The sequence below is a fragment of the Pseudonaja textilis genome, chromosome Z, assembly GCF_049901715.1.
Source record: "Pseudonaja textilis isolate UNSWEBS1 chromosome Z, rPseTex1.2, whole genome shotgun sequence".
Classification (NCBI taxonomy): Eukaryota; Metazoa; Chordata; class Lepidosauria; order Squamata; family Elapidae; genus Pseudonaja; species Pseudonaja textilis.
In genome coordinates, this window is record NC_142008.1 from 135,838,283 (window position 1) to 135,865,981 (window position 27,699).

The window sequence follows — 27,699 nt, forward strand, 5'->3', positions numbered from 1 at the left end:
CAGAAGAAATCAAATTTCCCAGCATTTTGTTCACTGTAATGCAGATTCTAAAAAATAATATTGCCACTTTCTACCATTGAATCCAACGTATCACATCGTGAAACAGAAGACAGCTTTAAAAAACAAAACAAAATGGAAGGCCCGTGCATGACGGGAAAACATAAGCAGCATGGCTATCGCTTTAATCCGCCCTCTTGCAGTAGTACGGAAGATTTTTTAAAAAGTTTTCCTTTGGGCTTTACGGGAAAATCTCTCTAGGAAAACAAGTCACTTCTTTTAATTTACAGAGGAGGGGAGTTCGCAATTCCTAATAGAATGTGTACTCCGCCTATATAAGAAAGTGGGCCGACAGCTTTGACAGGATAATCGTATCTTAACTACAATTCCCAGCATTCTTCGAAAACCCAATGCTCACAGGAATAGCGTTTCAGGAACGTAGACACGATGCACATGTCCTCCGCCACAAAATTCTCGCGAGATTTACTCTACCTTAAACTCTAATTTAGAACAGCGCGGTGGTTGACGGGAGGAACGGATATTTACATCCCTTTTTCCTTCTTCCACCCCCGCCCCCCCGGATTGGAGCTGTATTTCCTGAAGTGTCTTGCGCGTCTGTCTGTCTGTCTGTCTGATGATAGCGACTGAACGACAGAGACAAAAGAAAGGAAGTAAGAGGAGAAAACGAGAAAACTCGGTCCCGAGGCACTTTTCTCGCTTCCCCCAGAGCGCTTTAGGAAATGGCGGCCGACCTTCGGGCTGCCTGCGAGGCATCTCGGGATAAGTAGTCTTTATTCTCGTCCTGTGCGGGTAGGGAGGACCTACCGAGCCGTTTACGAACTCCACTTCCCATAAGCCAACGGTCGGAGAGGGTTCCTGGCGAGAGCGAATTGGAGGGGACGGAGGGAGGTTCCAGGCTACCTCCTGCCCCCACTCCCCCTTCCCCTCACCCTCCGCCTGCGCCGCGGCGGCTGCTGCTGCGTCGGGTGAGGGAACGCGAGCGAGTGGCGCAGGCAAAAGCCAGAGGCGGGGGTCGGGGAGAGAGACGCGGAGAAGCAGCAGCCTGGAGGCCGGGGTGGCGCGGCAAGCCTGGGGAGGTGTGCGTGTGGAGGGCCAGACGGTGCCGCGAGCTCGGTGTGTGTGTGTGTGTGTGTGCGCGCGTGTGTATGCGCGCGCGTGGGGTGGACTTTACGGGTGCTGAGGTAAGAGGCAAGCGAGGTTTGCCCTTCGCGTATTGGGAAGGCAGGGAGGACCTCGAAGCAGGGGTAAAGGTGAATTGCGGGCCTCGGGAGGCCTTTGGAGGAGGAGGAGGCCTAATGGGCTGGGATGCTTGCTAGAGAGGAAGGTCGGGCCTGAGGTGGCAAGGAATTAGGATAGTGGGCTGACTAGGCCTTACAGGTCGGTAGGTTGAGGACTTAGGAGGGAAGGTAAGAAGTAAACGTCACAGCAGATGGCAGCACTTACCAAGCCTTGGCTAATAAAAAAAGAAGCAAAGCAGTTTTTGGGCCTGATTAAAATGTATACAGGGGGGACCACCATTCAATTCCCAGACTATTAGATTAATCTAAAAAAAATTTAAAGACACCGAGCAAGCTATTTCGGTTATAATGTTACTAGAGAAAACGATATGGAAATGAGTTGTAGTTTTGTAGTTTATTTATGCTGTTTGTAGGCTGAGCTGGACTTGAGAGCTTCCTTTTAAAAGAGTACAAGGCACGAACTTGCTCAGTTCTTGAAAAGATAGTAGAAGTCTGTAAAGGAGGAAGGAAGATATACAGTATAACCCATTATTACTAGTAAATGATAGGGATCTAGTGGGTAGGTGGTAGCTTTATAGGGATGTTTAGCCTTTAAAAGGGGTGGTGGTGGTTTCAATGATAAGCTTGTAAAAAGATTAGAGGAGGAATTGTGCAGGCCAATTCTTACTCAGAAGAAAGTCCCAGTAAGTTTTCATGTTAATATTGCTTCCTTTATTGGGAAGGAAATGTTGAATGGGAACCATTGGAAATAAACCAGAAATATCTATTAAGGAAATATATATGAAGATAAAACATCTGAATGCAGGTGTTGAATCTTGAGAATTGAGGCAAAATTGTGGGCTGAATAATTTTGGATAATTGACTACAGCTTTTGGTTAGGGAAAACAAGAATGGATAGTTGGGGTGTGGTTGCAGTTGTATAGAACATATGAAATTATTTAATAAAAGGTTTTCTCTAGAATGCATGTACCATTAATTTCTTCCCCATTGTTAACAAAATAAAAATATAGGATCTGGTGGTCAGATACAAATTATGAATAGGAAGGAAATAGGCATTTTTTAAAGGAAAAATGTGGGTGAGTGATAAAATGTGCAATTGTCTGGGATGTAGAATGGATTTGAGAATAAGGAATTTTTAACCAAAAGGAAAAGTAGTCAGTTCATAGAAAAAAGACTGCAGTATTTCTTGATTGCACGTGGTGGAGGATATATCCATACAGTGATGTGAAAAAAACGTTCCCTTTATTTTTTCTTCTGCTCTTCTCATAATGTCTTTAAGTATCAGGCACCAGAGGTGCTAGTCTGTGAGAGCCATGTACAATGGAATAGGACTCCCCACTCCCCGGGGCAGTGGCACCAACGGTTACGTGCAACGGAACCTCTCAGCAGTGCGTCACAAGAAGGATCGGACTGACTACAAGTCAGAAGAGGAGCTGAGGAAACTGGAGTCATCTTTGGTTAAAAAACCCAACCAGGACATCCTGGATCACGAGCGCAAAAGGAAGGTTGAGTTGAAATGCTTAGAACTGGCTGAGCTCATGGAAGAGCAAGGGTGAGTTGTTACAGGATAGTCAAGGCTAAGACATTTCCAAGAGATGATGGTGATCAAGAAGAGCTGTGAGAATAATAATGGTCAACTGGTAGGAGCAAATAAACCAACATTATTATTAGAATATACAGATTTGGGTATGATATAAGTATGCTTTTCATCCAACATTTATCTTTTCCGGTCTTTGGCACTCAGCTTTTACAAAAGGGAGTCTTGTTTATTATTTGTTTGGAATTATTAGCAGAACAAGTATTTAAAATATAATATCTATATATTGGATAAAGGAATACAGTGTTTGATATTGTATGTTTTTTCTATGTTCAGTTTTCATTTTGAGCAGTGGATTTGTTCAGAAAACATTTTTTATCAAAATTTAAGAATAAAATTTTTACATACTTAGTAGAATTTTGGCTATTACAAGTCTTTTAAAATTGGATAATCATAATTGGGATATACTAGAAATGAAAATGGTTGAAAATAATATGTTTTATACCAAAGTGCCTAATATAAAGCATTTTTGAATATTATATAGAGATCCATGGTAATAATATGCCATAATAATGCATAGTGTAGTCCAGTAAGATAGGCTATTATTGGCCACATTTTTCAGAGATTAATGACCAGAAGGATTAGCAAACTAAATTATTTGTTTGTGAAAGATTCCTAGCAGAAGCAGAATTTGAACTATTTTTTTTTTTACATTTTTGTTTTAATCACTATTCTATACCAAGTAAGGTCTTTATTTTCTGTAAGGTGAATTCTTGGATCGTCTATAATCCATGCATTTTAGAAATATTTTCTTACCTCATTTGAGTGATTTAGTTTAAATAGAACGTCTCTTTATAGTCTGCTAAATTTTATTTGGATGCATGCAATAGGTATGGAGAAGGGGAGATTCAGGAGAAAGTGGCCACTTTTCGGATGATGCTTCTAGAAAAAGATGTGGCACTTGTCAAAGAGGGGGAACAGCAGCAGAAGTCTAGGTAAGTAAGGCATTTGTGGATTTTGTGTTGTTTTGTCATGACAGCTTCTTTTTGTCTTAAGAAAAAAAATTACGTTTCAATCTGTATATTGATAGGATCCTTGTATTGTGATATATTTGTTCTATTAACTATTTCTTTTTCTCCAGTATTACAGAGACCCATCAGCTGGCTGAGGCCAATGAAAAGAAGAATGAGAGACTGCGAGCTGCTTTTGGGATCAGTGATAGTTATGTGGATGGCAGCTCTTTTGACCCCAATCGCAGGGCCAAGGAGGCAACAACAGCTGCAGTGGCTAAACAACAGCAAGAGCAGCAGAAGCAGTACAGGTATAAAGAATCCCTACTGGAAGAAAATAAACAAGAGATGACAAGGTAGCTCTGATTATGTCTGCTGCACTAAAAAAACAACAAGAGTGAGCTTTTCCATTGTATTAGGAGACTTTAAAAAGACAACTGCAAATAAAGTACCTGGAATATTAAACAAGCATTGCACATAGGTAGTAAGATTATATCTTAATGAAACCCCTATAATTTATGAGATAGTTCATGATTGATTTCCATTCTTGACTAGAATTTCTGGATAATTGATTTCATTGTACCTGTGAGAAATTTTATTTTTTGTAAGAAAAAATACTGAAAGATAGGATTGATAATAGGCCGATGCTTATGTAGCATGTTGTGAATTGAATTCTGGAATTTTGTTTATTGTTTGGACTTTGTCTTCTCAGTCTTATCAAAGATTCCAGCAGTTCTAGGTCACCATCACCAAAACAAAAGAAGAAGAAAAAGAAGAAGGACAGAGACAGGTGGGTGGGTGAGGCCAAGACACTTAAATTCTTTTTTTCAGACTCATTGGATTCAGAAGAGGGGTAGGATTTAGATTTGGAAGTAAGAAAAGAAACTTTTATACTTTAAAAGTTTTTCAGAAAATGTATCTTGTCCTTTTGGTTTTTCAAGGTCTGAGAGCAGATCACCTTCTCGAAGAGAAAGGAAAAAAAGCTCAAAGAAAAAGAAACACAGGTAAGGGGATTGTAAAGAGGTAATAGTGACTGGCCTCTAGTGTGAGGATTGGATTTTAGGGACTGTGGTGATATTTACTAAGTCTTTTGTAGTGCTATCTTCAAAAATATATATTTTTGTATTCTTTTAAGAAAGCGTCAATTTCCCCCCCTGTATAGTAAAAAGTTTTTGTATAAAAATTAGGGGCATACTATCTGATAGGCTTGCATTTCTCACTCTGTACGCTGCATTTACTTTTCCAGAATCTGCTTAAAACCATTTTCGATGGGATTCATGGGCAGAATTCACATTTGTAATCCAGCATCAATTTTGAACATCAGCCTTGCCTTGCTAAAGTTATTGGGCATTACAACAATTTTCTGGTAACTTGGGAATAAAGTCTAATATTGGAACAGGAAATCTGGTACATTTTTAATGACCTGAACACAAATTATATAATTCGTGTTCATTAGACACGCTGGCTGCAACTGATGGAAATTATAATTAAAAACACCTGCAACATCAGATTGCCAAATCGTACTCTTTTTTTATTCTAGATCAGAATCAAAGAAAAGGAAACATAGGTGAGTCTTAATAACCATTAGCCATTTTAAAAATGTTTGGAGGTAGAAGGTAGTGGTTCTTTCTGTTGGTTCTCAGAATCACCTAAGCTGCAATGAATTAAATTCAATAATTTGAATTTATAGGGCTCCACGGGTCTGGTTTCCAAAAGTGCCTTAGAATGTGTGAGAGTTGCAAGTGTAGCACTTGTTTTCAACATCTTAAAGCAGTGGTGTCTTTTCATGGGATTCTGATTCTAGGGAAAAGAGGCTGCTTTAAGATTTTGTACACAGCAGCTGTGTGATCCCATGTTTTCAAAAGCTGTGTATCTACATCTAAACTTTACATTTATTTTGTGACTCTGAATTTGGAGTTGGCATGTTAGGGATAGTTATTATTGGATATTGCTAGAATAGATGTCCTGTGAAGGATATGAAAGTAACAGGGAGAAACAGTCGCTGCATATGTCACTGTTCAACAATGATTCAAAACAAACTTTTCCCCCCCAGATCTCCAAGCCCCAAAAGCAAACACAAATCCAAGGAAAAGAAACGGAAGAGGTAAAAAAATCACCTACCTGTGTTGTGCAACCATAATTGATCTTTTTTTGCATGCAACTGATTCTCATTTTTAACTCAGGTCCACCAGTGAGTGTGCATCTCAGAAAGACTGTCGGGACCGCTCTTCCTCCCCAGATGGCTCTTCCTCATCAGATGCTTCCCATAGCAGGTAAAATTTGGCGAATCAAGCTTTCTGTCTTGTAAATAGTTATTAAACTTGGGCAGAGTCTTGTGGATTAACCTTCTAATCATTATTTATTTACAGATCAGGCAGCCCCATTGTTCAAAAAAGGAGCTTCCTTAGACAGCAGAGCAAGTCTCCTTTATCAAGTTCACGAAAACAAGAAACAGAAGTGGTTTCTAAGAATTTGGGAGAGAAAGAGCGTTCATCTTCTGCTGAGCCTGCCCGGCGAGGCAGGAGCACAAGTCCTCGAGAAAGCAGAGAAAAGCGGGAGGTAAAGAATAACATATGCATTCGGAAAGTGAGAAACATTACATAAATAAAGTCACTTGGGACAAAATGACTTAGGAATACTGATTGGTTCATTAAAATTGGAGAGGAGAAATGGTGGATTCTAAGTTATTTTTAATATATTAAAGCAGTGTCTTCCTCAAGCTTAAAATCTAATTATAGTTTGTTGAACAGTGTGTCCAACTTTTTGTGACGTGGACTTCAACCCTCAGAATTTTCCATTGAATGTGCCATTGCTAAGCATTCTGGGAGTTGAAGTCCACACAAAATCACCCAGGTTAGAAAATGCTGTTGTAAAATGACAGCTAATGAGTTGCTTAGAGTTAAACAAGAATTCTAGTGATCTTTTCACTTTCAAAATGCTTGCAGTATGGTTGGGAGCTGGCTGCTGATTCTTTTTGCTTTTTTTTCAAAGGATAGTTCTAGTTACTGTTTTTTATATTTCTGTTTAGAAAATATCCAAGCATTCTCCAGTATGTGAGACCCTTCAGCATTCTCCAAGTCCATCATCATCTGTCAAAGAGAAAGAAAGAGATAAGGACAGAAAGTCTGCTCGGCACGGGGGTCGAAAATCCACCCCCTCAGTTGAGCATGATCCAAAGGGCATGCATCATTCTCCTGTGCTGAATGAACTTTCTCGAGAAAAACGTCTCCCTTCTAAAGAGAAGAGGTCTCCTTCCTGTTCCTCTCCATCTACCAAGAAGCAGTCAGAAGATCGTAATGGGACTCTTCCATCATCCAAGAATAAGATTTCTCCTGATAGCAAGGAGGAGCTTACAGCTTCCTCATCTGCTTCTAAGACTGTTGAGACTAAGTTGAAGAAGATGTCGTGTGAGGACTCTACACCTCAGCGCTCATGTTCTCCTTCAGAGAGTGGTAGTTGCTCCTCCTCTTCCTCCTCTTCTCCTTCCCCACCAACTAAGCCTGGTCCAGTTTCTCGCAACTGTTCTCCAGAGGTCCCTCCCAAAAGACAAGAGAAGGAGAAAGCATCTATTCAGAGAGAGAAATCTAGCTCATCCCCTGAAATCTCTCGTTCTGACCAAAAGCAGTCTTCTAAGACATCTCTACGTGAACCATCCAGCACCCCACCAGCTAAAAGCTCCAAATCAAGAGCCAGTCGGAGGGACAAATCTCTCTCTCAAACACCCACTACTCATAGAGGTAGATCTCGGTCCCGGACCCCACCTAAGAGAGGTAGATCACGCACACGTACCCCACCAAGGAGGGGTAGGTCTCGTTCTCAGAGACGTGCTCGATCCCGTTCACGTACTCCTTTGCGAAGGGGACATTCTCGAACTCCCCAGTGGCGAGGCCGTTCGAGAACACCTCAACGATGGGGTAGATCACGTTCACGTACACCTCCCAGATGGGGTCGATCCCGTACACCTCAAAGGCGTGGTTGGTCTCGTTCTAGAACACCTCAAAGGCATGGATGGTCAAGAAGCAGAAATAGTGGAAGATGGGGCAGGTCACGAACACCGCCAAGAAGAGGGAGGTCACGTTCAAGAACACCAAGAAGAGGCAGGTCTAGATCAAGAAGTCCCCCCAGGCGAGCAAGATCCCGCTCCAGAACACAACCGAGAAGAGGCAGATCAAGAACTAGGACGCCTCCCAGGAGAGGAAGGTCAAGTTCATCTCCAAGAAGAGAAAAATCCTTGATTTCAGCCAGACGAAGCAGATCTGTGTCATCTCCAGATCGGAAAGTTGGCAGAATTTCTTCTAGGAGAAGTCGATCTGAATCATCTTCAAGAATGAGGGAAAGATCTAGAAAAGTGCTAAGACGTAGTCTTTCTGCATCCTCTCCTGAATCAAGAAGGTTAAGACCATCTCCCAGACGTAGTCGATCTGGATCACTTCCAAAAGCTAAAAAGAAAACTCGGTTGTCTCCAAGGAGGAGTCGTTCAGGTTCTTCTCCAAGGTCAAGGAAGAAAAGATCAAGAACACCTCCAAGGCGCAGTCATTCTTGTTCTCCAAGAGTAAAAAAGAAATCAAGATTAAGCATCAGACGAAGTAGATCCAGCTCTTCTCGAACACGAAAAAAGAAATCTCGATCACCTAAGTGTAGCCAATCCAGGTCACCTCCACCCCTCAAAAACAAAACCAGAATGTCCCCTCTGAGCAGTTCTGGTTCATCACCAAGGCTTACAAGGAAATCTGATGTTTCCTCAGTAGCTGAAGAAAAAGCTAAAAGCACTTCAAAAAGAAGTCGATCTAGTTCCTCTCCAGCACTGCGGAAGAAATCAAAGTCTCCTTCAAGACATAGTATATCTGGGTCTTCTCCAGAACCAGAGATGAGATTACCAAGAAGGCGAAACAGATCTGAGTCTTCTCCAGAAGTGAAAACAAAGCCAAGGGCAGGATCATCCCCAATGCTGAAAAAGGAAATGGGATCATCTCCAAGACAAAGTCGGTCTAGTTCCAGTCAATCATCCAGCAAAGGAAAACTCCTTATCGCCAGTACAACGAGCAGCTTCTCCAGAATCAAAGTCTGCATCTCCACTGCAGCAAAGCAGATCTGGAAGATCTGTAGGAACAAAAGAAAAACCTAGATCACCGCACCGAAGACAGAGCAGGTCTAGATCACCTCCGGCTTTGAGAGAGACATCTCTTTCTCCCCTAAGACCAATTGCATCTGGATCTTCATTAGAAATTAAGAAGAAATCTTCACCACTGGATAAATGCAAAAATGAATCCTTGGAGTTAAAGAAGACTAGGTCATCTCCAAGGAAAAGCACATCTGGCTCTTCTCCAATGACCAAAGAACAGTCAAGATCACCTCCCAGGACCAAGTCAAGATACTCTCCTGAGATGACAAAATCTTCACCTTTGAAGCAAGTCCGATGTGGACTGTCCCCTCAGGCAGTGAAAGAAAAATCTCCTTCCAGGAGAAGTGAATCCAGATCATCTCCTGAAGTAAATGGCAAATCTAAAACTCCTCCAAAGCAAAATAAATTCCAAGAAGTGAAAACAAAATCTGGATCTTCTCCAGGGCACAACAAATCCAGTTCCATGACAGAAATGGAAAGTGCTTCACTTCCATGCCAAAAGAGTAAATCAGGTTCATCTCTCTCTGGAAAAGAAAAAATGCAATCTTCCTCAAGACAAATGCCACCTGAGTCATCACCAGTACTTAAAAAAATAGATATTCCATCAAGGCGGAGTAGATCTGGATCTTCCTCTTCCTCTTCTTCTTCCTCCTCCTCCTCCTCCTCCTCTTCCTCCTCTTCCTCTTCCTCCTCCTCTTCCTCCTCCTCTACTTCTTCATCAACATCTCCAGAAGATGATAAATCTCAGTCACCTCCCAGACTTAGTTGTTCTGCGGGGCTGTCGGTCAACATGAATAAATCAGTTTCATCCCCAACACAAGGCAAAGAATATTCTTCTCCAGAACCAGAGAACAGCACATTTGTAACTGTTACGAAGCACAATAGACCTGGATCTTCTCCAGAAACTTCTAAAGTGTCAGTGATGGGGCCCAGATTACCCTTAGAGAAGAAAGGGGCATTTAAAGAGGCATCCCGAAGAAGTAGATCAGGGTCTTATTCTGGGATTAAAGAGAAGCCAAAAATGCACTCTAGTGAGAGCAGTTCAGATTCTTCCCCAGAATGGAAAGAAAAATCTGAGAGCAGATCTGTGTCACCACTCAGACCAAGAATAAAATCAAAAACACCTCCAAGACGTAGAATATCCAGGTCACCACCTAGATCTAGACCAAAATCCAAAAGTCCTCCAAAGTTTGGCAGATCTGGGTCTCCACCAAGACCTAAGTTGAAGTCCAGAACGCCTCCAAGACGCCATAGGTCTGGCTCATCTCCTAGACCCAGAATAAAGTCTAGAACGCCACACAGACAACATAGATCTGGGTCATCCCCAAGATCCCAGATAAAATCCAGAACACCAGTTCGACATCATTACAGAGCTGGATCATCTCCAAGACCTAGAAGGAAATCTAAAACCCTCCACGACGACGTAGATCTGGATCACGAGCAAGAGAAAAATCTAAAACACCAGTTACAAGAAGACGGAGATCTGCATCACCAGTGAGTCCTAGACGCAAATCTCGAACACCTCCAAGACGTGGACGGTCCAGATCACTCTCCAGAGAAAAATCAAGCACCAGCACACATCCACATTGGTCTGAGTCATCATCCTATAGTGACAGACCCAGAATTTCTTTGCGACAAGAAAGATCTGGCTCTCCCTCCTGGAGGAGTTGCTCCCGTTCACTCTCCAGGCGGCGAGATAAATCTCGGGGTTCATTGCGGAGGGAACGGTCAACTTCTTCTCCAGCTAGAAGCCGCTCAAGATCCTCTTCTTGTCAGGAGAAATCTAAACTACCACACAGAGGTCATTCCCAATCGCCAGTACAGATGTTGCAATTATCCCCTGCAACAAGTCGGAATGCATCCCGTTCACCTCCCAGATTAGATGCATCACGTGTAACAGCATCATATAAAGGCATTGGGTCCAGAGTATCCCCTGATTGTCAGTTTTCTCCTATGAGGAAGCATTCCAGATCAGGCTCCCAGGAAGCCTGCACATCTCCAGGAAGAAAGTCTCGCTCTCCTCCTGTTCTAGAGAGATATCCCAAGTCTGACATCCAAGAGAAGCCAGCAAGCTCCTCTCTTTGGCACAGCAAAAACAACGTTGCTATTCCTTGCGCTTTAACTCCACCTTGTGAGGAATCTCCTAAATTGCAAAAGGCCCTCTCTCCTGATCCATCTATGCTACATGACTTACCTCCAGTGTCAAAGAATGGTGACTCCAAAGCCATCCGAAACAGCCAAGGAGATAGGAATCAGAGCATGTACCAAGCTATAATTAAAGATGATGCAGGGATTGGTGCACCTTTATCGGGGAGAAGTAGTTCTCATGCAGGCTCTGTCTCTCCTGTAAAAGCTAAATTGTCATCCCGCTCCTCTTCCTCCTCTTCCTCCTCTTCCTCTTCTGCTTCCTCCTCCTCTTCTGCTTCTTCAAGCCCCTTACCAGCATTGATTTCTGTCCTAGTCCCATCCCCCAAAGAAGAGGAGATTGTATCTGAAGGAAAAGTAGCAGATAGATCTGAGGTGCACTTACCTACCCTTGAGGCTGAGTCGCAGTTGGCTTCTGTCCCCATGGAGGATGACACCAGGAGTAGCTGTCCCACAGTCCTACAACTTGCTCTTCCCTCTCCTCCACCTTCTGCCCCTTTGAAGGCAAAGAGAAGTTCATCTGCTTCATCTACCAGTTCATCATCATCTTCGTCTTCCTCCTCATCCTCATCTTCTTCGACTTCTGATTCCGAGTCCAGCTCATCTGAGTCCAGTCCCCATGATCAGGCAGCGAAGGATCTTGAGGCTGAGATTGAACTGAAACAGTAAGAACCTTTCTTCTTAGTAATCCTTTTTTTCCATGTCTTTTATGCTGTCTGCAGTCACCGTCAAGTAATATCCAACATCCAGTTACAATGTATGTGCACATTCACTTATATTTTTCATGTCCTTGTCTTATATCCTTTCTAATCCCAGTCTCCGGAATGACATCTCTGCCATAAAAAAGATGTTACCCATAGTCCATAAGAATTGTCTCAGATATTCTGTGCAAATATATAAAATAGAGGCATTGTATAACACAGCCAATGATGTTTTTGTTTTTAGTATTGCTTAAATTTAAATTCTGAAGTTTTGATTGAACTCTTGCATCAATTGAATTCTAATCTAGCCTCCTTTATAAGCAAACATCAGCTCTATTTTTATGCTTGGTTGTGATAATGGGGGAAACAAGCTTTCTTCCTCTGACGTGAAATCAAACGAGCTCATGGGGCAACAAAGTCTTACTTGATTCTAAGACAATTTCTGGTGATAGATGATTTCAGAGAACAGGAGCCAGATGAGGAAAGGATCTCTGTTGCAACGTGTCCATTCTGGTATGAGGGATAGCCACTTGAGTTCAGTAGTTGGGTCAACTGTATGGGCACTGGCAGGTTTTGGATGTGCCCATGTACAGAGTTATCACTGTGTACACTTTCCAGCATCTGTATTTTCCTCTGTTCTCATATAATAGTGCCAATTGAAACGTACGTTTTCACTCATCTCTTCATAGGTTTGGGTTTTTTCTTAAATTTCTGTAGCTACCCAAATCAACCAAGTGACTCTTCAGTATGTAGATCTGATATTGTATACCCTTCAGAAATGCTTCTTCATTACTCATGCTTTTGAAAGATTGTAATGATGGCCTTTATCCACCAGAGGTCGGGTTTGCTGATGTTACTGGATGCTACTAATAGACACTTGTATTATATTCTTATGGAATCTAATTTTGCTCTAGGTCTAGGTTTTAGAGTTTGTACTCCATCAGGATATGCTTGCAAAAATGGTTGATAATCTTTCTTGCAAAATACGTATTTTACAGAATTTAAATGCAGTATTTGCTTATGTAACTTTTATAATTCTGCTTTCAAGATATTAGTGTGGAGAACTAGGTGGGTTTTTTTTGAAGACTTGGAATAGCAGAACAAGGAAATGACTGTAGAAAATTAATGGGATAGCAAGAGATTGCTTGATAGAACCTGTAATTAAAACATTGTTCCATTTTGAGTCTTTGGCTGTTTGGGAAGCTATTTGTTTGCAAGAGTAGCCTAAATCTTCAACTCAAGATATTTGTATTCTGGATCTGTTAATGCAAGTGACTCATCTCTGCTTCCTAGGAGATGAGTCTCTGTGAAGTAGCAGTAGCCTTTGTCAGTGGAAAACCTAAGCTGTTCAGTTCCCAGCATGATGGATTCTTTTAATTAAAAAAAAGGAAAGTAGTGTGTTGCAAAATGTTATCAGTTTCGATTTTACTTTATTTCCAGTAATGTTTCTAGACTTTTCATAAACTTCAGGAGCATGTCTGGAAGGAAGCTGCCATAGGGGGCTTAGTTTGAAGTACCTATATATGTAAGGGAAAAAAAAGAAAAAAAATAAGATGGAGGGTTAGTAGGTTAGTATTGTAAGAAGTAACAATGTCAGTTTTCTTTGTGGCATTTTCGGGCTGCTTATTCCAACCAAGGCTGTCATTTTGTGATGCATAAGTTCCCCTATTATAAATATTTTTTGACTGATAAAAGGCTGAATATGCTGCTAAGAACAAATTTAAAAATTCTCAAATCAGCTGTTTCCCTAGACTTTTCCCATAAACAATGTGAATTGGAGTTTGTCTGTCCATTCAGAAATGTGAGTTTCTTCAGTTAACCTGCCTGAACCTTCTTTCATTTGTTGCAGCCATCCAGTCTTTAATTATACCCTCTTCCCTTTACTTTTCTCGTAAAGGCCACCATGCCCAGTGCTGAAAGAGTCTAAAAGTGATGAGCAACCTGTAAAAACGGGCAAACGCAAGTGCCGTTCTCAAAGCTCAAGCAGTTCAAGCAGCAGCTCTTCCTCTTCTTCATCCTCCTCTTCCTCAGCTTCTTCCTCTTCCTCCTCTTCATCATCTTCATCATCTTCCTCCTCAACGCCATTGCCTAAAACAGGAATCCAGGCAGTGATGAAGGGCCCTCCGAAGAAGAAACCATCTCCAGAGAAGAGAAAGTAAGTATTCTTACTGCTAATTAAGAGGTATACTTTGAACCTGAGAATCAGTGTTCTATTCTTTATTGGCAATGTTGTTGAAGTGTGGAGGTGAACCAGTTCTTCCCTTCCCTTCCCTGGCTTGGCATCCTAAGAGGATACTTTGTCCTGTTTGCTGAATGTTTAGAATGGCTTCTGGCATTACATGCCTAGTGCAAATGTCATGAGATCTTGGGGAAATAGTCCAAGGAGACTGCCAAATGCTGAAAGAGCTGTGGAAGGTTTGTGGCACTACCTTTTTTGCATAGATGTGTATCAGTTATAATAGGACTGCACATGGTAAGCTGTACCTAAAAGTACTTGAAGAATATTGCAAAATATGACTTTAAAAATATTTGTTAAGAACTTTGTGGCTTATAAGTGATGGTATTTTCATTGCAGTATCTTGTTTTGCCATGTTCTCCTATGGACACAGAGTAAATTCTGGCTACTGTATTTGATGGTCCTGTTTCTTTTAGAGTAGTATTTACAATATTTACAATATTTTTATTATTTTTTAAAAATGTAAAATACAAATAAAGACAATGGAAAAAAGGGAAGAAAAGGGAAAGATGGGTAAAATGAGGAAAGAAAGAAAAAAGAAAGGAAGAAATAAAAAACAGTGATTTCCAGCTTCTTTTATTGCAGTGAAGTACATAATACAGTTATATCAACTTTTTACTGTTTCTATTATGATCTACTTGATTGTCAAAGCCTAAAATGAAAATTTTATTTTCTCTTTTGAGTATAAAATCCAAAAAAGGTTTCCTGGTGGACACAAATTATTTACATTCTTTCCCCCAATTAATGCAATTAAATTTGCTATCTCTGTTAATCCTTCATCTTTTCAATCCATTCCTCCAGTTAGTGTCTCTTTCCATTTTTGACCATTATTTCTAACCATTGGCTCTTTCTATTGCTAGGTCACGCAGCCCTAGAAAACCAATTGATTCACTGAGAGATTCGCGCTCTCTGAGCTATTCCCCAGCAGAACGACGTCAGATTTCTCCTCCTCCTGCCCAACTCCCCTCTGCTCCAAGGGATCGACGTAGGTAAGTCTCTTCAGCAAGTCTTACTTCCCTTGACTGAGAAATTGTTTAGGAATTATTTCCATAATGCATTTAACATGGAATCCAAGTCAGTTTCATACCCTTATTCTCTATCTAGAGACAGGTCTAGGGATAGGTCCCCGCAGAGAAACAGACAAAGCATCAGCAGGTCTCCAGGACGAAAACGGCGACGCAAATCTCCCAGTCCCCGAGCTCCTCGTCGCAGAACTTCAAGGTAATGAGCATGACTTGCTAGTTTTAGAAATGCCTAGCAATTGTTAAAGGTCCTATTAAATGTAATGATTCGACTGACTTGACTGAACTTATTCTGGTTTTATTAATTTCTGGTACTATGTTCCTATTCATTTCTGAACATATGGTGAAATTGTGCTAGTGTCTTTAATTCTAAAATCTCCAGCTTGAAGTTTATGAATTATTCTTATTTACATTGAACTATAAATAAACTGTTTGCTTCAAATAATCTGCCAGAGTATCAATATCATCTTTATTTCCATGAGCATTATTTGTTTAGTGGGCCTGTCTAAAAAAGACAAAGCTAAGCTGAGATAATAATGGTAGGGAATGTCCTGGCTAGACTGGAGGTCAAAGAGGATTATCCTTGCTAATTTGTCTTCTGGTAAATGGATAATTTGTGACTATATCCACTATGTTTCTTATCCACTTGCTCATGAAATTTAAGCTGAAAGCAGCTGGGGACTCTGTTAATCTCAAAGTGTGCTGTCCCATTCTCGCAGACAAACAACTGGTTTAGTGAGTTTATGAATATTCCCCCGCAACTGCCTTCACCAAAAACCCAGAACTGTTCCAATTAAGTCCAGCCACAAGCAAACCAATGTTAATCCACAGAGCAATGGTCAACAAGTCCACAAGGCATTTGAAAGATTCCCAATCAAAATAAACCCATCAGACAAAATTAAATCAACAATACAAGAAGGTTCACGAGGCAATTGAAAAGTCCAGAGTTCACAAGGTACAATCCAAGTTAAGGCATCAATCCAAAGTGAGGCAAGAATCATGACCAGCAGAAAACACACAGCTAGTAAATGAACGTGTTCCTAACATTGCTTCCATCTGTTGTGCTAAATAACCAGCTTCTGGTGCAGCCCATCAAGAAGGGCAAGGCTTTCTCCTCACGAGTAAACTCGCTGACCACCTCTGCTCCTGCCTTTTCTCTGCCCTACATGTTCTTGGATGAGGGTATAGAAGCCAGTTCCTCTTCCTCATCACTGACTGACTGGCATCAGCTGCATGTTTTCTTCACCTGAAGCTTCAGGACTGTCCTGGCGCAGCTGTACTTGAGCCAAGTCCCTCTTAGATGGATGCTTGGAGCCATCAACCAGACGTGCCTGGAAGTGGTTCATCTTCCTCTGAGCTGATAGCTGGGAAAGCATTTGGAAGAGTATCACTCATAATAGAGTCCTTAGGCTGAACACATCCCATTTTCAGAAAATGTTCTGGTTCATTTTCTGATTAATTTGAAGTGTGAGATTCAGAGAGCTATAGATGAAGCACTTATTGTTTTGTTCTCTTGAAACTTATCAGAGCTGACTTCTTAAGTTCTGTAAGACTTGACCACTCTTCTTCTTTACTTAAACTACTTATTCTGTATTCTTTAGCCTGAAAAGCTCCCATAATAAGCCCCACTCAAAATACACACACAGAGAAAAGGGAATGAGAAGCAAAAATGAGGTGACAATTTATATGTAATATTTTATGGTTCCTAGAATAGTCTGGTATGATGAAAATGGATTATTCATTCTCAATGATGCCTTTTCTCTTTACAGAAAAGAACAAATACAGGTAGTCCTCGACTTACAACAATTTCTTAAGTCACCGTTTGAAGTTACAACAGCGCTGAAAAAAGTGACTTTGTGACGATTTTTCACATTTATGACTGTTGCAGCATCCCTATATGGTCATATGATTTACATTTGGATGCTTGACAACTGGTTTATATTTATGACAGTTGCAGTGTCTCGGGGTCATGTGATCCCCTTTTGCAACCTTCTGATTAGCAAAGTCAATGGGGAAGCTGGATTCACTTAATTACCATGCGACTAACTGCAGTGATTCACTTAACAAATGTGGCAAGAAAAGTCTTAAAATGGGGCAAATTCACATAACAAATTTCTCACTTGGCACTATAAATTTTGGGCTCAACTGTGGTTGTAAGTCAAAGATTGCTTGTATTCCTGATTATTTCCAAAGGTAGTTGATCTGAAGGCTCTTTGTAAAGAGGGTATCCAAACCCCATCAGTGGCAGTAATGGGTAAAAGTGGTAGTTTCTGGTTTTTGTTGCCACTTCAGTAATATTGGTTATCTTTTCTCAACTTGGAGGAGTAAAAGAGAAGACTTGCCTTTTACATACTGTTAGGGACATTTGCTATAACTTATTTCTAAGTAAAAATGGCTTTTCTATGTTCTCTGTGTGTGGATTTTAGTGTATGGAAGTGTATTAATCTGTTTTCATGCTTAGTACATTGGAAATACATTGGGCTCTTAAAATTGTTTAAGTGGTATTATACATTTCAATATATAAACTTTTCCCCTCTTTTAATTTTCTTTTTTCTCAGTCATGATCTTTGTACCAGTAGTATTTCAGTGATCATGTGTCCTTAGTACAACGTACTTTAAAATATTTGTATATAGTTATACTGTTCACCTAAGAGGTTAGTTGACAAGAGGTTGCCAACTTACATTTTGCATTACTTAATTTTTTTCCCCCTCCCTTTTCTCCCCAAGGTCCCCATAAGCCTTTTGGAGAGCGGAAAGTCCTTGTCCTCGCAATCACAAACTGCGCCACCCCCAGCCTCCAGTGCTGTTCCAGGTGGGAGCCCCCACCTCCTGATGTCCATTGGAAACCAGTGTGTTTGCATGGGGGGGAGTGGAGGTTTATTCATTTGCCATCACCTTTATATTCGCATTAGTTTTTTTCTTTTACTGTCCCTATCTTTATTGCCCGTCATTTGTCGGCAGCTACATTCCCCTTGTCCCTGGACATTTCTGCTCAACACCCACCAGGATCCACAGCCTCTATGCTCCTCTTCCTCTTCTCCCAACAGTTGGTGATGTTCATTTGATTTTTTTTCCCCTCTCCTGTAAGCATTTTTTCCCCTGTGCGTTTTGCAGCTAAAATCTTTACTTCTGTGTTTTGAGAGCTGTCTCTTTTTTTGTTGATTTAGACTTAAAAGGTTTTTAAACAAACCACACAATGGGTGGGTGGGAAGTAGAGGGATATGTGATCTAATCTGTTCGATTTAGTGTTTCTCAGATACCTCCCCCCGGAAATGGTGGAGGGTTGTAATAAAAAGTTGGAGCGCATGTTACCAACCCAGAATTAGATGGAAGGCAGTGCTATTTAGTTGCTACTTCGTTTCCCACTGTTTCTATCAAGATTTCCTGATGAAAAACAGGCAGTTTCTTTCTGTAGCCTGCAACAGTGGAGCTGATTCTTGGTGGTGGTAAAATTGAGGGTTAAACTATTCCTGCTCCTCCTCCCCCCGCGAACAAAATGAATTTAATATGCAGTGCTCTTTTTCCTTTTTATTCTTCCCTCAAAGGATATTCTTTCATATTGATCAGCTGAGCCAGGTCGTGAGGGGTTAAGTTTGGAACTGGAAAGGGGCATTCAGGCATTTTAGGGGGAAGATGACTGAAATTTTGCTGAGAAGAAGCTGAGAAACCCTAAATCAGGGAGGGTGGGAACAGAAGTTTCTTCATATTTCTTAAAAGCATTTAATTTTTTTTTTGATATGTACAGCAAGGAGATTTTTTCTGTCAAATAAACTTACGAAATGCAAAATCTGTTGTTGAGTCATTCAGAATTTTCTCTTAAGCCTGGTCAAAGGAGATCTTCACTTAAATACGTAGGTTTTTCAACATTACTGTTGCTTCTTCCTCTATTTAGTGCTTTTTGTTTGAAGGATAAATGAATGGCTAGAATAAAAGTACTCAGATCTATTTAGAACACATGCATGCACACATTTCTCCATTCAATCTGCTGAAGATTGTTGTTTCCCCTGTCCAGTCACATCCAACTCCAGGGGGCAGTGTTCATTTTCATTTCCTAGCCAGTGTTGCCCGAAGACATTTATATGGTCGTGTCCAGCATGACTATGTCGAAGCACATGGAAGTCTGCAACCTTCCCAACGAAGTACTTATTTATCTACCATACATTTTCATGCTTTTGAACTACTAGGTGGGGTAGGAGCTGCAGCAAGTAATGGGAGCTTACCCCATCATGCGTCACTCAGGTCTTGAACCTGGGCTGTCAGCTTTCCATCTGACAAGCTCAGCATTATTATTGAGCCACTGGTTAAAACAAATTCAAAGGCAACCTTAGTAACCCAAAAGTTCTTAAACCTAAACTTTTTGTGTTCATTTTGTTTGGGCAGAATTAATAATAATGTCCAAACTACTTACTTCCCTTTCAAATAGAAATAAATTTTCAAGCAGACTCTGCAATATACCTTATTTACACCTATGCTAGGTGATTAGGCATGCATAGAAATCTTATTTTCTTTAAAAAAAATCACTGATTTTTTGCACATTTGAAACATTGCATTTGAGAGCAAATTCAGATTTGAAGAAATAAGATTCTCTCTTCCAAGAATAAAAGGAATACAGGAATGGCTATAATGCCTCTAGCTTTTAATGACACCAATATTTTGTCTGTTGTCTGTTCTCTCTCAGTTTAAACACAACTTCCTGTCAGTTGTGTATCTTCCTTGCAGCTGTCTGCTGTTAGCTTTTGGTTACTTGTCTACGTAGGGCTCTGTTAAAGCCATCCTGGTTTGTGTTTTGCCCATTTCAATCTTCTAGCTGAAGTATAAGTAAATATTCTAGGATTTTTCTATGAATTAGTATTCTGGATGGGGAAGAGAGGAAGAAATCTAGATATTAATTGATCTTATCCATCATGTCTACTAATACATGTTAAAGCCTACTCTTGCCAATATTGTTTGTTTTTGCTGTTGCTTAATAAAGGAAGATGCATGCCATGCCAGAATAGTATACAAATGGTGAACCTCCTTTTTTCATTCTCTTCCCATCATGTCGTATCACAAACTGATACAAAACTCTTGCCATAGAATTTCACATTTTATTGTTTGATATGTCTGAGCCCAAAGTCATCTTAGATTCATGGAGTTAACTGTCATTACTAAGAGAGGAAAAATTACACTGCAACATAATAAAAATTACATATTTTGACTGATCATTGTCATGCCATGCCCCACCTTTTTTTCTCTGCCATTCTGTTTCTGTTGCTAGCCTTACATATGTGGTAGGTGTTAGTGGAATTCAAAAGTCTATTTCTCAGCATGAAAAATAAACCATCCTTAAATTATGTGGAACTATATAACCCCAGTAAATAAAACAGAAGTTCCCTATCTGGCAGGAGTTTTTACTAGCTATGCAACTTTAGAAAACAATGTGTTACTATATTTAGGCAAATTTATTGGATGAATGCAATAAATTAATTGCATTTTTATACATGTTTCCTGTTCAGCAAAATTATTAAAACACATGGACCTATTCTGATTAGCCTGGAATTGATAATCTTTTTGTCCTTGAGGCTAGCATAGGCAATAAATGGCAACGTGTGATATGTCACTAAATATTAAAGAAGCTCAAGGTCAATTTGGAGAGCCTCAGAGATGGCATCAGTAGGGTTGTCCTATCACAGCTAAACCTTTTCATTTTTTTTGTTGGTGTTTAAGAACAGGAATGAGAGATCATCGTGGAACACATGCCATTTGTACTCTTAACCCTGTAAAAAAGTCTTAAGTTTATGGATGATTTAGGCCTATTTTAAGGACTTTAAAACAAACCACTTTGATTCCCATTTGTAAACTCTGAAGAGGAAAAACAGATCTGGAAAACATTGTTTATGTGAAAGTGTAGTGGTTAAAGGTAGCATTCAGAACAGGAACCACTTAGAAGCTTCTTGTTCCATTTCCAACCCTTTATTTTAAATAAAAAAAAGTTACCTTACTAAAATGGAGTCATTCGATAGCTATATTTTGCTGGATGGGGACCATATACAGCCCATGGATTGCCTGTTACTCATGCCTGCTGTTTGTTTGTCCTTGGCAATAGATGGGGGATTTTAAGCCTCTTTCTAAATGCTGAGTCATGTACCTTCAAACTGGTAAGAAACTCATGTTTTTTATTTTAGGGAATAAGAAGACACCTCATGTTCTGAAAGCTCCTGAGAATCCAGTTTCCTTTTGTGTCCCTTTCTTTACCATAGTTGTAACAATTCTTTGAAATACACAATATGACAAATAGTAATTAAGACACCAGAACCGGGTTGGTAGCCATGATGGGAAAGCTCATGAATCTTCATTTCAGTACTTTAATCCTTGAGAAAGATACATATCTGGAAGTGATGCCTGCACAGGATTTTCAGGTAAACTGAATTGCACTTTAATTTTCCCATGTGTGCTATGCAGACTTTAAAACAGATGAAGGTTGGGGTGTATAAAAATAAATCAGGGCTGTAAATGTGGTAAAATGTACTTCCCCTTTTCATGTTACAAAAATAAAACAACTCTGTGCTTACCCTTTTCTCCACATCCTTAGTAAGTGCCGGTTCTTGAGGCAGGCAATGTTTCACGTGAACTGTTTTTGCACTGTTAGATGTTCATATTTGCATGCATTCATATCGTTGGATGTAACAAGACTTTGTGTGTGTGTGCATGTCCTTTGAAGCCTTATCTTGGACAAATCCCTGCAATTTTCTTGCCAACATTTTTAGAAAATAGTCTGCCATTGCCATCTGAAGGCTGAGAGAGACTGAATAGCCCAAGGTCATTCAGTTAGCTTTGTGGCTAAGCCAGTACTGAAGCACATGGTCTGTTTCTAGCCTGGTGCCTTTAACCCTTAGGTTTGCTTTAAATAACAATATTTGATTGATTAGATAAATTATTAATTATTAGAAGCAGAATAAGAAGCTAAATGTTGATCCACTAAAATATCGAGGTTTTTGTAAACAAGGTCCAGTTTAGGCCAATAGATTTTTTTGATATTTTTTCTCCAATGGAACCTAATCCAACTAATGTTCTCTGTATCTAACCAGCAAACTGGTTAAGAACACAACATCACTGAATTTGAAGTTTTAAAATGCCTGTTTGTTGAGCCCTTAGCTTTTCCAACCTTTGTGAATAAATTCAATGTATATTTGTGTTAATATTTTATTTATTTTCATTACACTATTGGACATTAGATATTTCAGTATTAGGGAGCTCCTTCCACATACATAGTTACTAGCTTATCCTATCATCATCACCATCATTCTTCACACTTCAGCCAACCTCTTCCCTAAGTGGCAAAATTAATTTAGGTTTGGAGGGAACTATATAATGAGTTTCTAACTGTAATCAGCAGAAAAAATAAAGCTTAATGAGTTTTGAATTTGGCTTTGCTCAACTAAAAATATTTTTGTTTGACTCTTCAAAATGTGAAATGTAGTTTAGGAGATAATATAATTGATGGAAGATGGAGGAAACAGCAAAATTGTATGAAGAAAAAGTACAAGCCAAATAACCACTTTATTAGCTTTCTCCTTTATTTTACTTAAATACAGAAACATGCAAAATTGTCCTAAATGCAGCATGGGGAATTTTGAGTCCAAATGCTAGGAAAGAGGGATGAATATAATGCCAGTACATCAAAAGGAATCTGTGCTTGAATAAAACATTGTGCAATACAATGTCTGGACAATCCAACAATACTTACATGTTATGCTGCTGCTTGTTTTCCATTCTTGACTGCGTTGTCCCTTGTTGCCTCCGTTGCTCACAGTACACTCATCCATAAAGTAGGAAACACTACACTTGGACACAAGCGTTTAGTAGTGCTTTCTACTTTATGGATGAGTCCACTGTCCATAAAATGTAGCTTTGGTCTGTGACTGGCTTTCACTGTTGTCTTCATCCAGGACCACCTTCTGAGCTGTTCTCCTCCTAAATCTCCCCTACCCCACCTGCTGTCAGCTCCCTGGCGGCTAATAAAACAGAGAGACGCTAGCAGGAGGAGAGGTTTGACAGTCTGTTTTGTGGGCTTAGGGTGAGACAGCATTTTAACTAGTATTAAAAGTACTCTTACTACCCAGATACATTCACAGCCTACATAAGGTTTCTACTGCTTCTAACAACAGAGAGTAAAATGGCGAATAAATTAAATCTGGATAGGTTCACTGGTTTACTCTATATGCACATGGCAAAATTGTGTAGAAAATAAGGCTCCAAATTCTCTTGAGAATGGCTATTTTTTTTTCCATTTTCCTTCTCTCTGAACATCTATTCCCCTGTCCCCTGCCTCAGTTGTAGGAAGACTAAATAAATAGTTAATTAAGTTAGAAAAGGAAAAACTGGTGCTTGACATTCCACCTTTTTAGATGGTCATTTCACATGACTCCTTTGAACCAGTTCACATAGCAAAGTGCTGAGAATATATGAATATGTGCACAGCCTGCACCATTTAGTAGTCTGGGTATTCCAAGACCAATTTAGAAAGTCAATGCTCATTGTGCATCGCAAATTATTTTTATGCATTTCTTCCTATCTTAACTTGGTTCTCCCTACGCAGTTCTGATTTCTGGAATACTTTCCCCAAATGTCTTTGTGTGTAGTGGGCCGGGGGCCGGGGGGGGGCGGGAATAGGAGAAAATTTTCTTTTGCCCTAAAAGGTATATTTTGGGTGAATGTGCAAAACCAAAACCGAATTGTGTGAAACTGAACTAAATTTCTTTTTCATTTCCTCACCCTCTTTTTAAGTGCTAAGCATATTGGTTATTTATACAGGGATTTCACTAATAATGGCAGAATTATTTTTTAAAAAAACAGGTATGTCTCTTGAAGTCTTCATGTCATTGGTCCTGAAGTAAGTGTTAAAATCGGGCTTACCTAGTGCATGTTTAACCAAAGAAACTTTTTTTCCAAATTGGTAGCAACCATTCCAGTTTACTTAATTTCCTACACTTGTTTATGTTGTATGTTTTGCTCTAGAGATTACCCAGTAAGTAGGCTGATATTAGAGATAGGTAAATTGATGCATTTCAGTTTTTCTGCACATGCACTCTGCTCAAATAGCACTTGGAGTTGCAAGATTGTGTGTCAATTGTAGTTCAAAATTTTGAAAGGACTCATAATCACTCTATACTGGATTAGAAATAAATTGTCTGTGCTTGAGGTTTTAGCAGAATGCCTGATCATTATTCAAGAGTGGTGATGAATTGGAAAAAAAATATCTGAGTGAAAGCTGTTGAATGACATTTCTTTGATACTGCATTTCTCAATCCTCACCTTGAAATCGCTTATTTTCTTTGGCCGAATTTGGTGTTTTGCAGATTGTGGAGACAGATGTGTGTAGTTCAGGTTTTGTTGTAGAAAGCAAGTATTTCTATTGAGAATTAAAAAAAAGTTGAGCAATTAGCTTTGAAAACCAATATAATTTAGCAGTCTGGTAACTGCTGCATATTAAGAAGTTGACTTCATCTATCTTAAAAGTCAGGCACTTTCAAAAGCAGCCTAATTTAGTTTTAGTTAATGAAAAAATGTTATTCACACTAAATCCTACTTAGCACACTAAATCCTATTTGAAGTTCCTGCCTTCTCCACTCAATTTAGAGAAACAATAAACAGGTAAACTTTCAGTCAATCACGACTTCATAACATTTTGAGGGAGATAAAATGAAGAGTGATCATTATGTAACTTGCATTAAGTTCAGTGAGAATAATGGGAAATAAATCCAACAAATAGATTTAGTAGAGATAACAGATGAAAGCTGAGAAAAGCAGCCATCCACATTGATCAGCTCCAGTATCTTACTATCATTAAACAATGCAGCCTAGTGTGAATAGCATACCTATTTCATAATGCCCAATCAGATAAGCAAGACAAAGTATAGCTATTTTTTTTAGGGTACAGTACTATAAAACCATGCATTAGCTTGTTTAATGGGTAAATGTAACTTTTGGGGGCAGCTACAAGTAAACAGGTTTAGTGTGAAGCACTTTCACATGTAGTCTATGTTGTGTAGAACTATTTTAATTATGTTTTGGGGTTGGGAAATGAGATGCTACGTAGTATAAAGAACATTTCTTTAGAGAATGTTTGGTTTTTGTTTTAATTTCAAAAGTGATAGACAATTTACCAGAATACAATTTGATTTAATTAAGCGAATATGTTGTTTTTCAATCATCGTACTAAAGGGCATATGATGTAACGTGTTGCTTTACAGAGATTAAAAAACAAAAATTAATATATCCATTGACTCAGAGAAGATCTCATTTTGAATATAGGTATGGTCACATTTTCTTGAATATGACTTTTACAGATAACAGTTTGACTTATTTCTAAATAATAATATAGTATACGGCAAGCAGAGCCATAGAAAAGCAGCATAAGAATTTATGGCTGTCATATGTTGGGTTATCAGTAAACATTTTTGAAATACAGTGCAAAGAACCTGTTGGCTTGTTCATAATTCCTTGGAAGAAATCTAAGGGATTAAGCCCGAGTAGTACTTTTAAATAAAGAATTAAATATTCTATTAAATATTTTCCAAAATGAGCCAAAGATATATTACAAAGTAAAGTTATATTATTAGAGTAATTTTAAAACAGTGGATATATATTGATGAAATTTCTTCCCCTAATTTTTTTCTCAAAATATTGACATTTAAAGAATATTATTATGGTTAATGTATCTAGAGATCCCATATCCATCTTTCTTTTCTTCATTGTCTTTGATCTTTCCCTGCCCTTCTACCTATTAAAGCAGCAGTTTAGACATTTTCTTTTATGGAATCATTGCATTGTTATTGAAAGCGTTAGGGTCCCATTACAGAAACATCATACTATGTAGGATCACTCTGAACCTCCACTGAAATTATTTTTTTTTAAAGATCAAAAATTTTGAGAAGACAAAACACTCATAGATTATTTGATATAGAGCTTCTGTCAAAAATCTTAGGAGATTTTGGGAGGAAAGCCAGAATTTTAAACAAGAATATTAAAAATCTTGGAGATTTGTATTCTCTTTGGGTTTCAGCCATTTTAAGAAATATATTTATTTCAGCCACCCGCAGTACTCTTGCAAACCATTAGTGGCCTCTGAACCACATGTTGAGAATTATAAGATCTACTGTGCATTGACTTAGACAAAGGTGCTTTTTCAAGAAGCAACTGGACTTTCTGGTTTTTTCTTTGAAGTCATTTCGTTTTTCATCCAAGAAGCTCCTTCAGCTGAAGAAGCTTCTTGGATGAGGAGCAAAACATCTTCAAATAAAAAAACTGGAAAGCCCGGTTGCCTTTTGAAAAAGCAGCTTTGGGATAATCATGACCTGGATGACTGAGAATCTCCATATGATTAACTTAGACAATTTATACTTTCTTCAATGATTTTTGACAAATGCCTTTCAACTTTGCCTTTAGAGCATTATTGTTAAGTAAGGATCAGGCACTTTCCTACAGAGTATGCTTTTACAAACTTTTGAATATGAAAGGATCACTTCTGCTCCTTTCTATCTTTGACATTGCATTTCACTGGTTCCAAAATAGAGGAAAAGAAATCAAAGAAACTTACCAGTCAGTCTTGATTCAGGGGCAGGATTCATGAAGGACTGTATCCCGAGTTACGGAAGAGTTTTCAGATCAAGGTTCTGTGCAAAGGTGCAGGGATTTCCTTACACCCTAACAGCATAGGTTTCTATACAGAAAGAAACAGCGTTAGAACAAGTGAACAATGGAACAGAAGGTAAAGAATTCCTTTAAAACACCATTAACACTCTTGGGCTGGAGAGGGGAGTTGGTTTGAAAAGAAGTTTGGTTTTCTTTCTCAACACTAGAGGGCACGTGATTAAATTTCAAAGTTCTCTGACACAGTGCCTGAAGAAGCCAAAATGTGCCCTTGCTGGCATCTCCGCCATATTTCCTCTTGTTAAGTCAGATTATGACTTATGTAACTTCCCCATTTTTGCTCTCAGTCCTAAATATGTTTAAAGTAGGATAATATGAGGAATATGGATTTAATTTTTTCTGTCTTGAAACATTTACTCGCAACCATAGATATAGGAATTTAAGAGACTTAAAGACAACAACCCATTCTTTATTCCACCTGCTTCTTGTAAAAATATGGACTTAAGGCACTCCTTTCTCTATTTTCCCTTTTGAATGATTTTGCCCTGATTTTTGCTCAGAATACCTGACTTGAAATGCTGGTAAGTGAGGCTCTCAAGGAGCCCCATGGACCCATTGTCTTTTACGAGACAAATGAGTCTCCTAGATTCATAGCTGAAATTGAAGCAACTATCCATAGAGCCCCACCCTTTCCCTTAACAGCTCATAGCAATTTTGTAAAGCTACCTCTTGATCGTTTGCAATCTTTCCGGACCACCAGGGAAACCAGCTGCCAGATGAAGTAGAGAGAGATGGAGGCAGTGGTGCTTGGCCCATTTATAGAAGATGCCTCGTCACAACTCCCCGCCTAGTTTCTCCTCCCACTCGAGAAGATAATCACATGACTCTTGCTATCTCTCCCTTCCCTCCCAGGCCCAAACCACAGGAAGTGTCAAGAGGCCTCTCTTCTCTTAACTAGAGGAGGAAATTATATCTACCCACCCTGATGTCTCAGAATTTTGCCTCCACTCCTCCCCATATACAAGGGAGCTGTGGTTAA

The 27,699-nt window shown here is 39.4% G+C and overlaps 1 protein-coding gene and 1 long non-coding RNA gene across 2 annotated transcripts; one reads left to right on the forward strand and one right to left on the reverse strand.

Annotated features, from left to right (window-relative positions):
- Positions 1-970: 970 nt before the first annotated feature.
- SRRM2 (serine/arginine repetitive matrix 2) lies at positions 971-18,816 on the forward strand. Its single transcript, XM_087915505.1, is given in 18 exon segments — positions 971-1,268; positions 2,536-2,808; positions 3,684-3,788; positions 3,935-4,114; positions 4,516-4,593; positions 4,745-4,807; positions 5,344-5,370; positions 5,857-5,907; positions 5,987-6,076; positions 6,173-6,362; positions 6,832-8,814; positions 8,816-10,331; positions 10,334-11,735; positions 13,669-13,926; positions 14,868-14,996; positions 15,112-15,228; positions 16,799-16,814; positions 17,757-18,816. Coding segments are annotated over 17 exon segments (6,771 nt in total). The 5' UTR covers positions 971-1,268; positions 2,536-2,569; the 3' UTR covers positions 18,084-18,816.
- A 5,465-nt stretch (positions 18,817-24,281) lies between these two features.
- On the reverse strand, positions 24,282-27,443 carry LOC113451319 (uncharacterized). Its single transcript, XR_015739937.1, has 3 exons — positions 27,387-27,443; positions 26,608-26,730; positions 24,282-24,420 (listed from the first exon to the last, which is right to left on the reverse strand). It is a non-coding gene; the product is annotated as an uncharacterized LOC113451319 (long non-coding RNA).
- Between the last annotated feature and the right edge of the window lie 256 nt (positions 27,444-27,699).